Genomic DNA, 11,678 nt, shown 5'->3' with positions numbered 1-11,678 from the left:
GCTAATCATGGCTACCCGGACTATTTGCATTGTCCCCCCACCCCACCCCCTCTTTTACGCTGCTGCTACTCTCTGTTTATTATCTATACATACTCACTTTAACTCTACCCACATGTACATATTACCTCAATTACCTCGACTAACCTGTGCCCCCGCACATTGACTCTGTACCGTTACCCCCTGTATATAGCCTCCCTACTGTTATTTTATTTTATTGCTGCTCTTTAATAATTTTTAATTTTTAATTTTTTACTCATCTATTTCTTACTTAACACTAATTTTTCTTAAAACTGCAATGTTGGTTAAGGGCTTGTAAGTAAGCATTTCACTGTAAGGTCTACACCTGTTGTATTCGGCGCATGTGGCAAATAACATTTGATTTGATTTGATTCTCTGAAGACTGTTAGTGTTGTATCTCCTCTGCTCTGAAGACTGTTAGTGTTATATCTTACTTAGTGTTTTTTTAAACTGTATTTTTCATTTTTTTTCCCTCTCTTAGTTTGCTTTCCCCATTTGAAAGCCATGGCCTCCCTCTCTCTGGGACTGCTGTTTCTCTGTATGCTGGCTGGCGTCCATGGTGCAAACGTCAGGGTGTTCGGCCTTCATGCCAGTGGCATGGTTGAAGGGGACATTGCTGGTAATTACCCTGACCCCTATGTCAAGGTTTGGTGTGGTGGCGAATCCGGTGGCATGACAGACTGGCACAAGGATAGTCATAATCCATCCTGGAGTGCCGTATTCAACTTTCTGGATGTGCCAACCAATGCTTCCTTGAAGTTTGAGATCTGGGACATGGACCTAAACTTCGATGACCTCCTGGGAACCTGCACCAACACTGAGCTCATGTCTGGCAGTCACAGCGTAACCTGCAAACTAAGTAGTGGAAACTTCTACTACACTTACAAATACCAGTAAGCCAGCCATAATGTATGTGGGGTTCTATTTTCTAATAATTGGATTTGTATGTGATGAATAGCTTAGAAGGAATGCATTAATGATAAGCATAGGTTTGTACTATACTGATATAAATTGTTTCACATAACAGGCTGTGATTCATGTGTGGAACGTTAGGGGGTAAGATGAGATAAGAACTTGTCTCAAAATACTACACTACACTGCTTCTTTGTGATCTGTGAACCGTCCAAGGACATGGGTACTGCAAAAAAGTGCTAACTCCACAGGTTGTTATGATAAACTTATGCCTGGCAACAGTGTGCAACAAGTGGAGCACCAAGGGGTTGGGACCAGCCCGTGCGCCAACGGATTGGCTGAGTAAGTCTAAACCACGCTCAGTCTCTACTCTGATTGGCCAGCAGAGGGTGGGAAATATCTCTGTCAGAGTATTTGAAGAAGAACCTGTAACAATGAATTAGTTCTCTGTCTGCCCTGCGTGGTATTTCAGTGAGCCCGTATACGAACCAACATACTTATCATACATACATTTTGCATATAATAAATTTAGCTTGGATTGAATATCTCTTGATTATGTTTTCTCTTATTCCAATACCAGATTTGAATTACGCAATTTCTAACATGTAAAACATCAGTTACCAGTAAGCCAGCCTTAATGTACAACATTCGGCCATCACATACCTTAATGAAATTCTAAGGAATTTTAATGATGAACATTAAGGCCTAAATAAAAACTTGCATTTCTGCACAATGGTCTCAGTCTGGTTCTCTCATTTATTTGGACAGTGAAGCTAAAATGTTTAAATTTGTCTCTATACTGCAACATTTAGGATTTGAGATTAAATGTTTCATACTTGGCAACAATACAGAATGTCACCTTTTATTTGAGGGTATACAGATATAACCTGGAATTAAAATGGATTTTTGGGGGGTTTGTATCATTTGATTTACACAACATGCCTACCACTTTGAAGATGCAAAATATTTTTTCTTGTGAAACAAACAAGAAATAAGACAAAAGTCAATACTTTGTAGAGCCACCTTCTGCAGCAATTACAGCTGCAAGTCTCTTGGGGTATGTCTCTATAAGCTTGTCACATCTAGCCACTGGGATTTTGGCCCATTCTTCAAGGCAAAACTGCTCCAGCTCCTTCAAGTTGGATGGGTGCTGCTGGTGTACAGCAATCTTTAAGGCATACCACATATTCTCAATTGGATTGAGGTCTGGGCTTTGACTAGGCCATTCCAAGACATTTAAATGTTTCCTCTTAAACCACTCGAGTGTTGCTTTAGCAGTATGCTTAGGGTCATTGTCCTGCTGGAAGGTGAACCTCCGTCCCAAATCTCTGGAAGACTGAAACAGGTTTCCCTCAATAATTTCCCTGTATTTAGCGGCATCCATCATTCCTTCAATTCTGACCAGTTTCCCAGTCCCTGCCGATGAAAAACAGCATCATGGTGGCAGCATCATGCTGTGGGGATGTTTTTTTATATTTATTTCACAATAAAAAAAAATGGCATCATCAAAGTGGTAGGCATGTTGTGTAAATCAAATGATACAAACCCCCCAAAAATCCATTTTAATTCCAGGTTGTAAGGCAACAAAATAGGAAAAATGCCAAGGGGGGTGAATACTTTCGCAAGCCACTGTAGCTACCTAGTTGTTGTGTTATCCAGCTAGCATTATACTAATAATGGTGATTTCTAACACTAATAAGCTAGTTAGCTAGTGTTTACATTGAAAAGGAGCTACTAATAGCTGTGTTGACACAAGAAACTAATGTTAATATGCCGGGTGTGTCTCACGTAATACCCTTTCCTTGGGTACCGTACGAATACCCTGAAAACAAGGTTCAGGGAAGATAAGACCATTGAGCCCAGCTAGCTTGCTAGCTAGATAACTTTATCTGTCAAGGCATGAAAAGTATATTATGTATGTTAACTAAGTTAGCTAGCTAGCTAGCCAGCCAGCCTAGTTGGTAGGCCTACCAAAAATGGCAGCTAACGTTTGCCAGCTAGCAAATTATTGTTAGCTTGCTAGCCAACAATAGGCTAGCTAGCTGGCAAATGCTAGCCAGCTAGCTAACTACCTATGCTAAATCGTCCAGCACAATTTCTGTATCCAAACAGCAAAACAAATTGCATTGAAAACCTACCTTCTCTCTCCTGTGCGGACGTTTTTGTCTCCTCTACAACACTTTGTTTCTTTTGCGGCAATCTCTTATGTCTTGATTTTGCACATAACCTTCTTGATCCGGGTTCTTTGTGCACTGTCACTATGAGTTTCAGGTCGTTATTTCGAGCACGTTGTGCAGATGGGCAGATCTTGATGTGATGCCTTAATTCCTGGGATAAATAAACAAGTGCACCAATGCATCCCATCTAAAAGTGAGAATGATCTTCAACCCTAAAAAACCCTTGCAAGGTTACATTATGAAATAAGAGGTTGTCTTATGACCATTTTAAGTGAATTTATAAACCATTATTCAACCAAGCTTAATAGGCTCACAATTTGGCAAGCACTGAATGACTATCTCCCAATTATTGCCATAACTGTTTATTAATGTGTTAAAGCTGTTTGATTGATGCTTAATAAAGTAATTCACCCATTGTCAAGCCCTGTCCTCCTTTGCTACTGTTGCTATCCAGGTCAAATGCACCATTAAATGATTTAACCACACATTTTGGATGTAAACCCCCTGTTTTTGCCATAGCGATCAAAAGCTTCTATGCATTTCAAACAGAAGCTGGACCTGGGAATCAGACTCCAAACCCCTTTATAGCAGAGTGGTTGGTTTTCAATCGGCTACCACTTATAACATGGTTAGCTGAAAAATGGTGTGTTGGGATGCTATCGGAAACTTGAACATTTGCAACAAGCATGGTAACAAGCATTTGTTGTTACACCTCTGGTACCGACTGCAATTACCACCAGTTACATGTTGTTAGTACAGGGTAACTATGAATTATTACAATGAATTACAATACTTGTTACAGTGTAATTACTTATGTAATAAGGACCGTTTAAAAAGAAGTGTTACCGAAGTATCTTTGATGGTACTTACTCTTACTTTGCTTATGTATACAGGGGAGCGGGGCCATCCCTGTGGGGTCTTTGGGAACTGTTAAATGAACTTTCCTCCTGGGGTCACAGTGCCCCCTACTGGGGGCTGTCTTCAACTGCAGCTGCTGTTGGCTTGAGATCGCTCTCCCTTCCACTCCGACTCTGGATCAAGAGTTATTACTGGGACAACGCACATCAATCAACATTTCTGTAAATGTGTCAGATTTAGCCAGCTGGCTAGTTTCCATCTATAGTTGAGAAATGTTTCTCATACAGCATAGATGAGACAAACAATATCTCAGTGTCAAATGACTGATTCTCAAAACACACAAAGATAAAGATAACAGCTGTCCTCCTTTTACCTTCTTTACTGTGATGTTCTGAATCCCCTTCTCCCTCCTCACTGCAAAATAAACACAGGCGATCACCATTGTGTGTGTGTGCGTGTTTGTCTAGGTCGCGGTCCATCTATCCATGTGTTTTCTCTCACCAATCGTCTTGCTCCAGCGTCATGCATTTCTCATACACCGGTCCCTGTAGCTCGGCCGGGCTGGGGAAGATGCTATCATGCTGCAAGATGATGCTCTTCACCAGGGAGTTGATCTGAGGCTGCAGGGTAACGACATCATCATCCTGCGCCCCTCGTAACAGACTAGGGCCAAAGCACACAGCCAGATTATAGGGCTGCATCATGTTCTCATCGCTGTACTGAGACACACTGTGGGGAGATGGCGCAGGGGGAGAGCGAGAGAAAGAAAGAAGAGGGCAAAAAGAACAACAAAGTTAGTCTCTCTCACACACACACACACACACGGCATGGACAAATCACTTGACTTGGACATACAGTACAGTATATGTGCCTAAACCAAAGTGTTTGAGCAGAGATACTCACTGATGGAGGAATGCAAAGAGGTATCTCATGATGTTGATGACAGGTGGAGGATAGGAGGAGATGACTGATTTGAGTTTAACTGCTCTCTCTGTCTCGTTGTCAATCTCTGGAAGGGTTGGGTACAAGGAAGAGAGAGATTAACAGGAAAAGCATATGAAAACCTCCACAATATACACGTACATACACACACACACACACACACACACACACTTACGTGCGTACTCCAGGAGCTGAGCGGTACTGTCTTGAGGAAACAGAGGGTTCTCCAGGGTTCTAAAGTAGAGTTTCAGTACTCCTGCTACTGAGTCCAAGTTACACCTGCTGTCTGCTACAGGGTCCTCTTCTAGAGGGAATGACCAGGGCATACTGCCCACCATTATTAATGATCAACACTACAGCACAGGACTATGGCTTCACTAGATAGACACCAGACCTGGGTTCAAATAGTACTGGATTTGTTTTCTTTCAAATACTTTGTGTGTTCAATTGAGCCTGCCTGGGTTTGCACTTTTGGGACTATAACATTGGTTCCATTGTGCCAGGCCAGCTAAATCAAATCAAAGTTTATTTGTCCCATACACACGATACAGCAGGTATAAATGGTGCAGAGAAATGCTTACTTGCAAGCTCTCCTCAACAGTTCAGTATTAATATCAATATCAATAATAATCAAACGTCAAATCAAAAATATAAGTATGTGATAAAAAAAGTACTATGCATAGTAATAACTGGTGGTGGTAGAATATGTACACAATATGACATAATGAAGTATTTGAAAGAGAAGAGCGACATGTTGAACACAGGTCTGCACTAGATGAAGCTAGAGCAGGAGACAGCAGACAGGAGACAGGAGACAGCAGACAGCGGGACAGGATACAGCGGGACAAGAGACAGCGGGACAGGAGACAGCGGGACAGGAGACAGCGGGACAAGAGACAGCGGGACAGGAAACATGAGACATGAGACAGGAGACAAGAGACAGGGACAGGAGACAGGCGACAGGAGGCAGGAGGCAGGAGACAGGGACAGCAGACAGGAGACAGGAGACAGGAGGCAGGGACAGCAGACAGGAGGCAGAGACAGGAGACAGGAGGCAGGAGGCAGGGACAGCAGAGAGGAGACAGGAGACATGAGACAGCAGACAGGCGACAGGCGACAGCAGACAGGCGACAGCAGACAGGCGACAGGCGACATGAGACATGAGACATGAGACAGGCGAACATGAGACAGGAGGCAGGAGGCAGGAGGCAGGAGGCAGGAGACAGATGACAGGAGACAGATGACAGCAGACAGATAATAAATAAAATAAAAATATATAAATTGGTCATTTAGCAGACGCTCTTATCCAGAGCGACTTACAGGAGCAATTAGGGTTAAGTGCCTTGCTCAAGGGCACATCGACAGGTTTTTCACCTAGTCGGCTCGGGGATTAGAACCAGCGACCTTTCGGTTACTGGCACAACGCTCTTAACCACTAAGCTACCTGCCGCCCCAGGTAGCTTAGTGGTTAAGAGCGTTGTGCCAGTAACCGAAAGGTCGCTGGTTCTAATCCCCGAGCAGACAGATGACAGCAGACAGGCGACAGGAGGCAGGCGACAGGAGACAGGGACAGGAGGCAGGGACAGGAGACAGGAGGCAGGAGACATGGGACATGAGAAATGGGACATGAGACAGGGACAGCAGACAGGAGACAGAGACAGGAGACAGCAGACAGGAGACAGGAGACAGCAGACAGGAGGCAGAGACAGCAGGCAGGAGACAGCAGACAGGAGACATTAGACAGGAGATGCAGACAGGGACAGCAGACAGAAAACAGGGACAGCAGACAGGGACAGAAGATAGGGACAGCAGACAGGAGATAGGGAGACAGGGACAGGAGACAGGGACAGCAGACAGGAGACAGGGACAGCAGACAAGAGACAGGGACAGCAGACAGAAGACAGGGACATCAGACCGGAGACAGGGTCAGCAGACATGGACAGCAGACAGGCCTACCTCGCTCAAAGGCATCTCTCAGACTGTTGACCTTCCCCTGAGACCCTGGTACTCTGAAGATACCCTCATGGTGGAGACCTATGGGATGGATTGACAGACAGACATGAAGACATTGACAAATACACAGTAAATTTATAGTTTGTAATATGATGATAAGGTATGTTCTGCTGGGCTGTTTCAATGGCTCAGCGTTAAGGTTGATGAAGCGAATGCAGCTTTCCACCACAACTGGTATCTCCTGTCCTGATGCCGATTAAAAACATCCCCACAGCATGATGCTGCCACCACCATGCTTCACTGTGGGGATGGTGTTCTCGGGGTGATGAGAGGTGTTGGGTTTGCACCAGACACAGCGTTTTCCTTGATGGCCAAAAAGCTCAATTTTAGTCTCACCTGACCAGAGTACCTTCTTCCATATGTTTGGGGAGTCTCCCACATGCCTTTTGGTGAACACCAAATGTGTTTGCTTATTTTTTTCTTTAAGCAATGGCTTTTTTCTGGCTACTCTTCCGTAAAGCCCAGCTCTGTGGAGTGTATGGCTTAAAGTGGTCCTATGGACAGATACTCCAATCTCTGCTGTGGAGATTTGCAGCTCCTTCAGGGTTATCTTTGGTTTCTTTGTTGCCTCTCTGATTATGCCCTCCTTGCCTGGTCCGTGAGTTTTGGTGGGCGGCCCTCTCTTGGCAGGTTTGTTGTGGTGCCATATTCTTTCAATTTTTTAATAATGGATTTAATGGTGCTCCGTGGGATGTTCAAAGTTTCGGATATTTTTTTATAACCCAACCCTGATCTGTACTTCTCCACAACTTTGTCTCTGACCTGTTTGGAGAGCTCATTGGTCTTCATGGTGCCGCTTGCTTGGTGGTGCCCCTTGCTTATTTATTTATTTATTTATTTTATTGAACCTTTATTTAACTAGGCAAGTCAGTTAAGAACAAATTCTTATTTACAATGATGGCCTACACCGGCCAAACCCGGACAACGCTGGGCCAATTGTGTGCCGCCCTATGGGACTCCCAATCACGGCCGGTTGTGATACAGCCTGGAATCGAACCAGGGGGTCTGTAGTGACAACTCAAGCACTGAGATGCGGTGCCTTAGACCGCTGCGCCACTCGGGAGCCCTAAGTGGTATTGCAGACCCTGGGGCATTTCAGAACAGGTGTATATATACTGAGATCATGTGACAGATCATGTGACACCTAGATTGCACACAGGTAGACTTTATTTAACTAATTATGTGACTTCTGAAGGTAATTGGTTGCACCTGATCTTATTTAGGGGCTTCATAGCAAAGGGGGTGAATACATATGCACGCACCACTTTTCCGTTATTTATTTTTTAGAATTTTCTGAAACAAGTTATTTTGTTTATTTCACTTCACCAATTTGGACTATTTTGTGTATGTCCATTACATGAAATCCAAATAAAAATCCATTTAAATTACAGGTTGTAATGCAACAAAATAGGAAAAATGCCAAGGGGGATGATTACTTTTGCAAGGCACTGTATGCTCTTAATTTGATAACTTTTGTTGCTGAGAATTTTCCTACACTGCATAAATTCACTGAAAACCCACACTAACCCAAGGTTATATTAACAATACTGCACTTTCATAAAGTCTACTTTTGTCTAGCTAATAGTTTAACCACCGATCAAGCACATTATGGACAAAAGGTTCAAATCCTGTTGCTGCAGGATTATTATGCAAAGACAATACTGGTCAAATTAAGATCCTACATCTGTATCTGTTTTACTGCTTAGAAATGAAAGCACAATTCTCTTATAGTGTATTAAAGTAGTCAAAAGTTTAGTATTTGGTCCCATGTTCCTAGCACGCGATGACTACATCAAGCTTGTGACACTACAAACTTCTTGGATGCATATGCTGTTTGTTTTGTTTGTGTTTCGGATTATGTTTTGCCCAATAGGAACTTTAATGGTGAATAATGTATTCTGTCATTTTGGAGTCATTTTGATTGTAAATAAGAATAGAATATGTTTCTGAACACTTCTACATCAATGTGGATGCTACCATGGTTAGGAATAATCATGAATGAATTGTGAATAAAGATTAATGAGAAAGTTAGAGGCACAGATATCATACCCCCCATAAAGTATTATTGGTAATAGTGAGAGGTTAGCATTTCTTTAGCGGTAACGTATGGTCTTTATTCATGATTTTGTGGGTATGATCATAATTTTTCACGATTCATTCATGATTATCCGTTATCATGGTAGCATCCACATTAATGTAGAAGTGTTTAGAAACATATTCTATTCTTATTTACAATAAAAGTGACTCCAAAATGACACAATACATTCTCCACCATTCAGTTCCTATTTAGAAAAATATAATCTGAAACACATGACTGAACAAGGTTGTTTATTATCAAACCAATAATTAGTGGCCCGGGATTAGTTTAAAACAGCCCGCGACATGGTTTGCGAAATTATATAAAATGTGAGAAAATCCGCGACAGATTGAAAAAAGGTAGCTCCGTAATATGGGCCATATGTTTTGAATGGGCTAGAGACATTTTCATTGTTGTAAAGCTGTAAGCATGCCTGTCGCGAAGCTGTGCTCCATTTTCCCTCTCTGGCACTCAGAGGCTGAGTAAATCAATAGGGCTGAAAGATGTGGTAGTATCTTATGAAACGGTACTACGGTATTCTAAAATGTTGGTATCATAAGTATCATGACGTTTTGGTACCGTGATATTACCGTGGTACTGGTATACTGTGCAACACTAAAACAGATATGTATGAACATATCCTTAAATTAAAGGTGACATTCTGTACCGTCGCCTCATATAATGTAAAAAAAATCTCAAATCCAAAATGTTGGGGTATAGAGCCACATTTAAATCCAAATAAATATGGAGGGGAGTGTCTGCTGTATGGATAGCCAGTCAATCTGTTCCTTTAGTAATGGATGTAACTTCTTGAATATCATACTCCTTCCTTATACCATAGTCTTTTTAGCATTAAAACCTGTCCATTTTTACCAGGTAATATCAGTTGAAATCAACTCTGTGTGTCATTGTAAAGGGTCAGTAATACATTGATGGTGTTGCTGCTGCGTTCCTCATACTTGCACTCACACAGCAGACAGTAGGCCTCCACATCATGGCCCTGCACTGGCATGGGCTCCACTACATGGAGGCAGTTACTGAGCATGGACAAAAGTACACACATCATAAATAATTAGTATCAGGACTCAGGATAAGACCTAGATGCAGACAGTTCGAATCAGAGATGTTTATTACAAAACAGGGTGCAGGCAAACGACAGGTCAAGGGCAGGCAGAGGTCAGTAATCCAGGGCAGAGTCAATAAGGTACAGAACGGCAGGCAGGCTCAGGGTCAGGGCAGGCAGAAGTTCGTAAACCAGGTCAGAGTCAGATAGGTACAGGACGGCAGGAAAGTGGAGACAGAGGGCTGTGAGACAGAGGTTTAATCCTTGATACATGAAAAGTGGGATGTATACGGAGGGTGCGGGGCAACAGAAGACGAACAGCAGCGGGTACTGAGAATCTTAGAGATGGGGAAAGGGCCGATAAAACGGGGGGAAAGTTTGCGGGACTCCACCCGGAGGGGCAGATCCCGAGTGGACAGCCATACCCTCTGCCTGTCACCTCATTCCTTTAAACAGACCATGAATCTGCCTGTAGCCCCACCCCTTTAAACAGACCAAGAATTTGCCTGTCACCCCATCCCTTTAAACAGACCATGAATCTGCCTGTCACCCCATCCCTTTAAACAGACCATGAATCTGCCTGTCACCCCATCCCTTTAAACTGACCATGAATCTGCCTGTCACCACATCCCTTTAAACAGACCAAGAATTTCCCTGTCACCCCATCCCTTTAAACAGACCATGAATCTGCTATGAGGGCCCTGATGTGTGTAGTCTTCCCCACCCTTCTCATTCCCACCTCTAGAGGGAGCTATGTAAGAAATCCCCTGGCAGCTCAGCAGCAGTGTGTCCCAGTCACCCAGTGTGATGACACAGGACAGCTGCACTACCGACCCAGAATATTATCAAACCTTTTAAACACACTTAATACACACGTTTTTTGGGTTATCTGTACTTTACTTTACTTTACTTTTGACAACTTTTACTTTTACTTCACTACATTCCTAAAGAAAATAATGTACTTTTCACTCCATAGAATTTCCCTGACACCCAAAAGTACTCGTTACATTTTGAATGCTTAGCAGGACAGGAAAATTGTCTAATTCACACACTTATCAAGAGAACATCCCTGGTCATCTCCACTGCCTCTGATCTGGCGGACTCACTAAACACATACTTTGTTTGTAAATCGTGTGAATGTTGGAGTGTGCCCCTGGCTATCCGTAAATCAATAAAAAAACAAGAAAATGGTGCCGTCTGGTTTGCTTAATATAAGGATTTTATACTTTTACTTTTGATACTTAAGTATATTTTTGCAATTACATTTACTTTTGATACTTAAATATATTTAAAACCAAATTTTTTTGATTTTTACTCAAGTAGTATTTTACTGGGTGACCTGCACTTGAGTCATTTTCTATTAAGGTATCTTTACTTTTACTCAAGTATGACAATTGGGTACTTTTTCCACCACTGCTTTTGACCACAGGCAGTAGGGAGGGGGTGCCATTTGGGAAGCAACCTCTGTGTTCCAGGCTGCCCACTCGCTGTGCTGTTCAGATGAAGAATGTTTATACTGTAGACTAGTTTGGGTTGGCACTCTATGGTAGAAACACTCTCCTTCATCTGCACTGTGTCACAGTGCAGCAATGCTCTGGCCACTGAAGGCAAGAAAGAA

The 11,678-nt window shown here is 42.8% G+C and overlaps 1 protein-coding gene across 1 annotated transcript; it reads right to left on the bottom strand.

Annotated features, from left to right (window-relative positions):
• Positions 1-812: 812 nt before the first annotated feature.
• On the bottom strand, positions 813-10,042 carry LOC311148162 (SLIT-ROBO Rho GTPase-activating protein 1-like; the record flags this gene model as incomplete). Its single annotated transcript, XM_084185051.1, has 5 exons — positions 813-4,694; positions 4,869-4,974; positions 5,083-5,211; positions 6,864-7,101; positions 9,926-10,042. 5 exons carry the CDS (start codon positions 10,040-10,042, stop codon positions 4,463-4,465), a joined length of 822 nt encoding a protein of 273 aa, XP_084041177.1. The 3' UTR covers positions 813-4,462.
• Between the last annotated feature and the right edge of the window lie 1,636 nt (positions 10,043-11,678).

This window comes from Coregonus lavaretus (assembly GCF_964263955.1).
Source record: "Coregonus lavaretus genome assembly, chromosome: 20".
Lineage (NCBI taxonomy): Eukaryota > Metazoa > Chordata > Actinopteri > Salmoniformes > Salmonidae > Coregonus > Coregonus lavaretus.
Note: the sequence above shows the minus strand (reverse complement) of the source record. Positions and strands in the feature narration are given on the sequence as shown.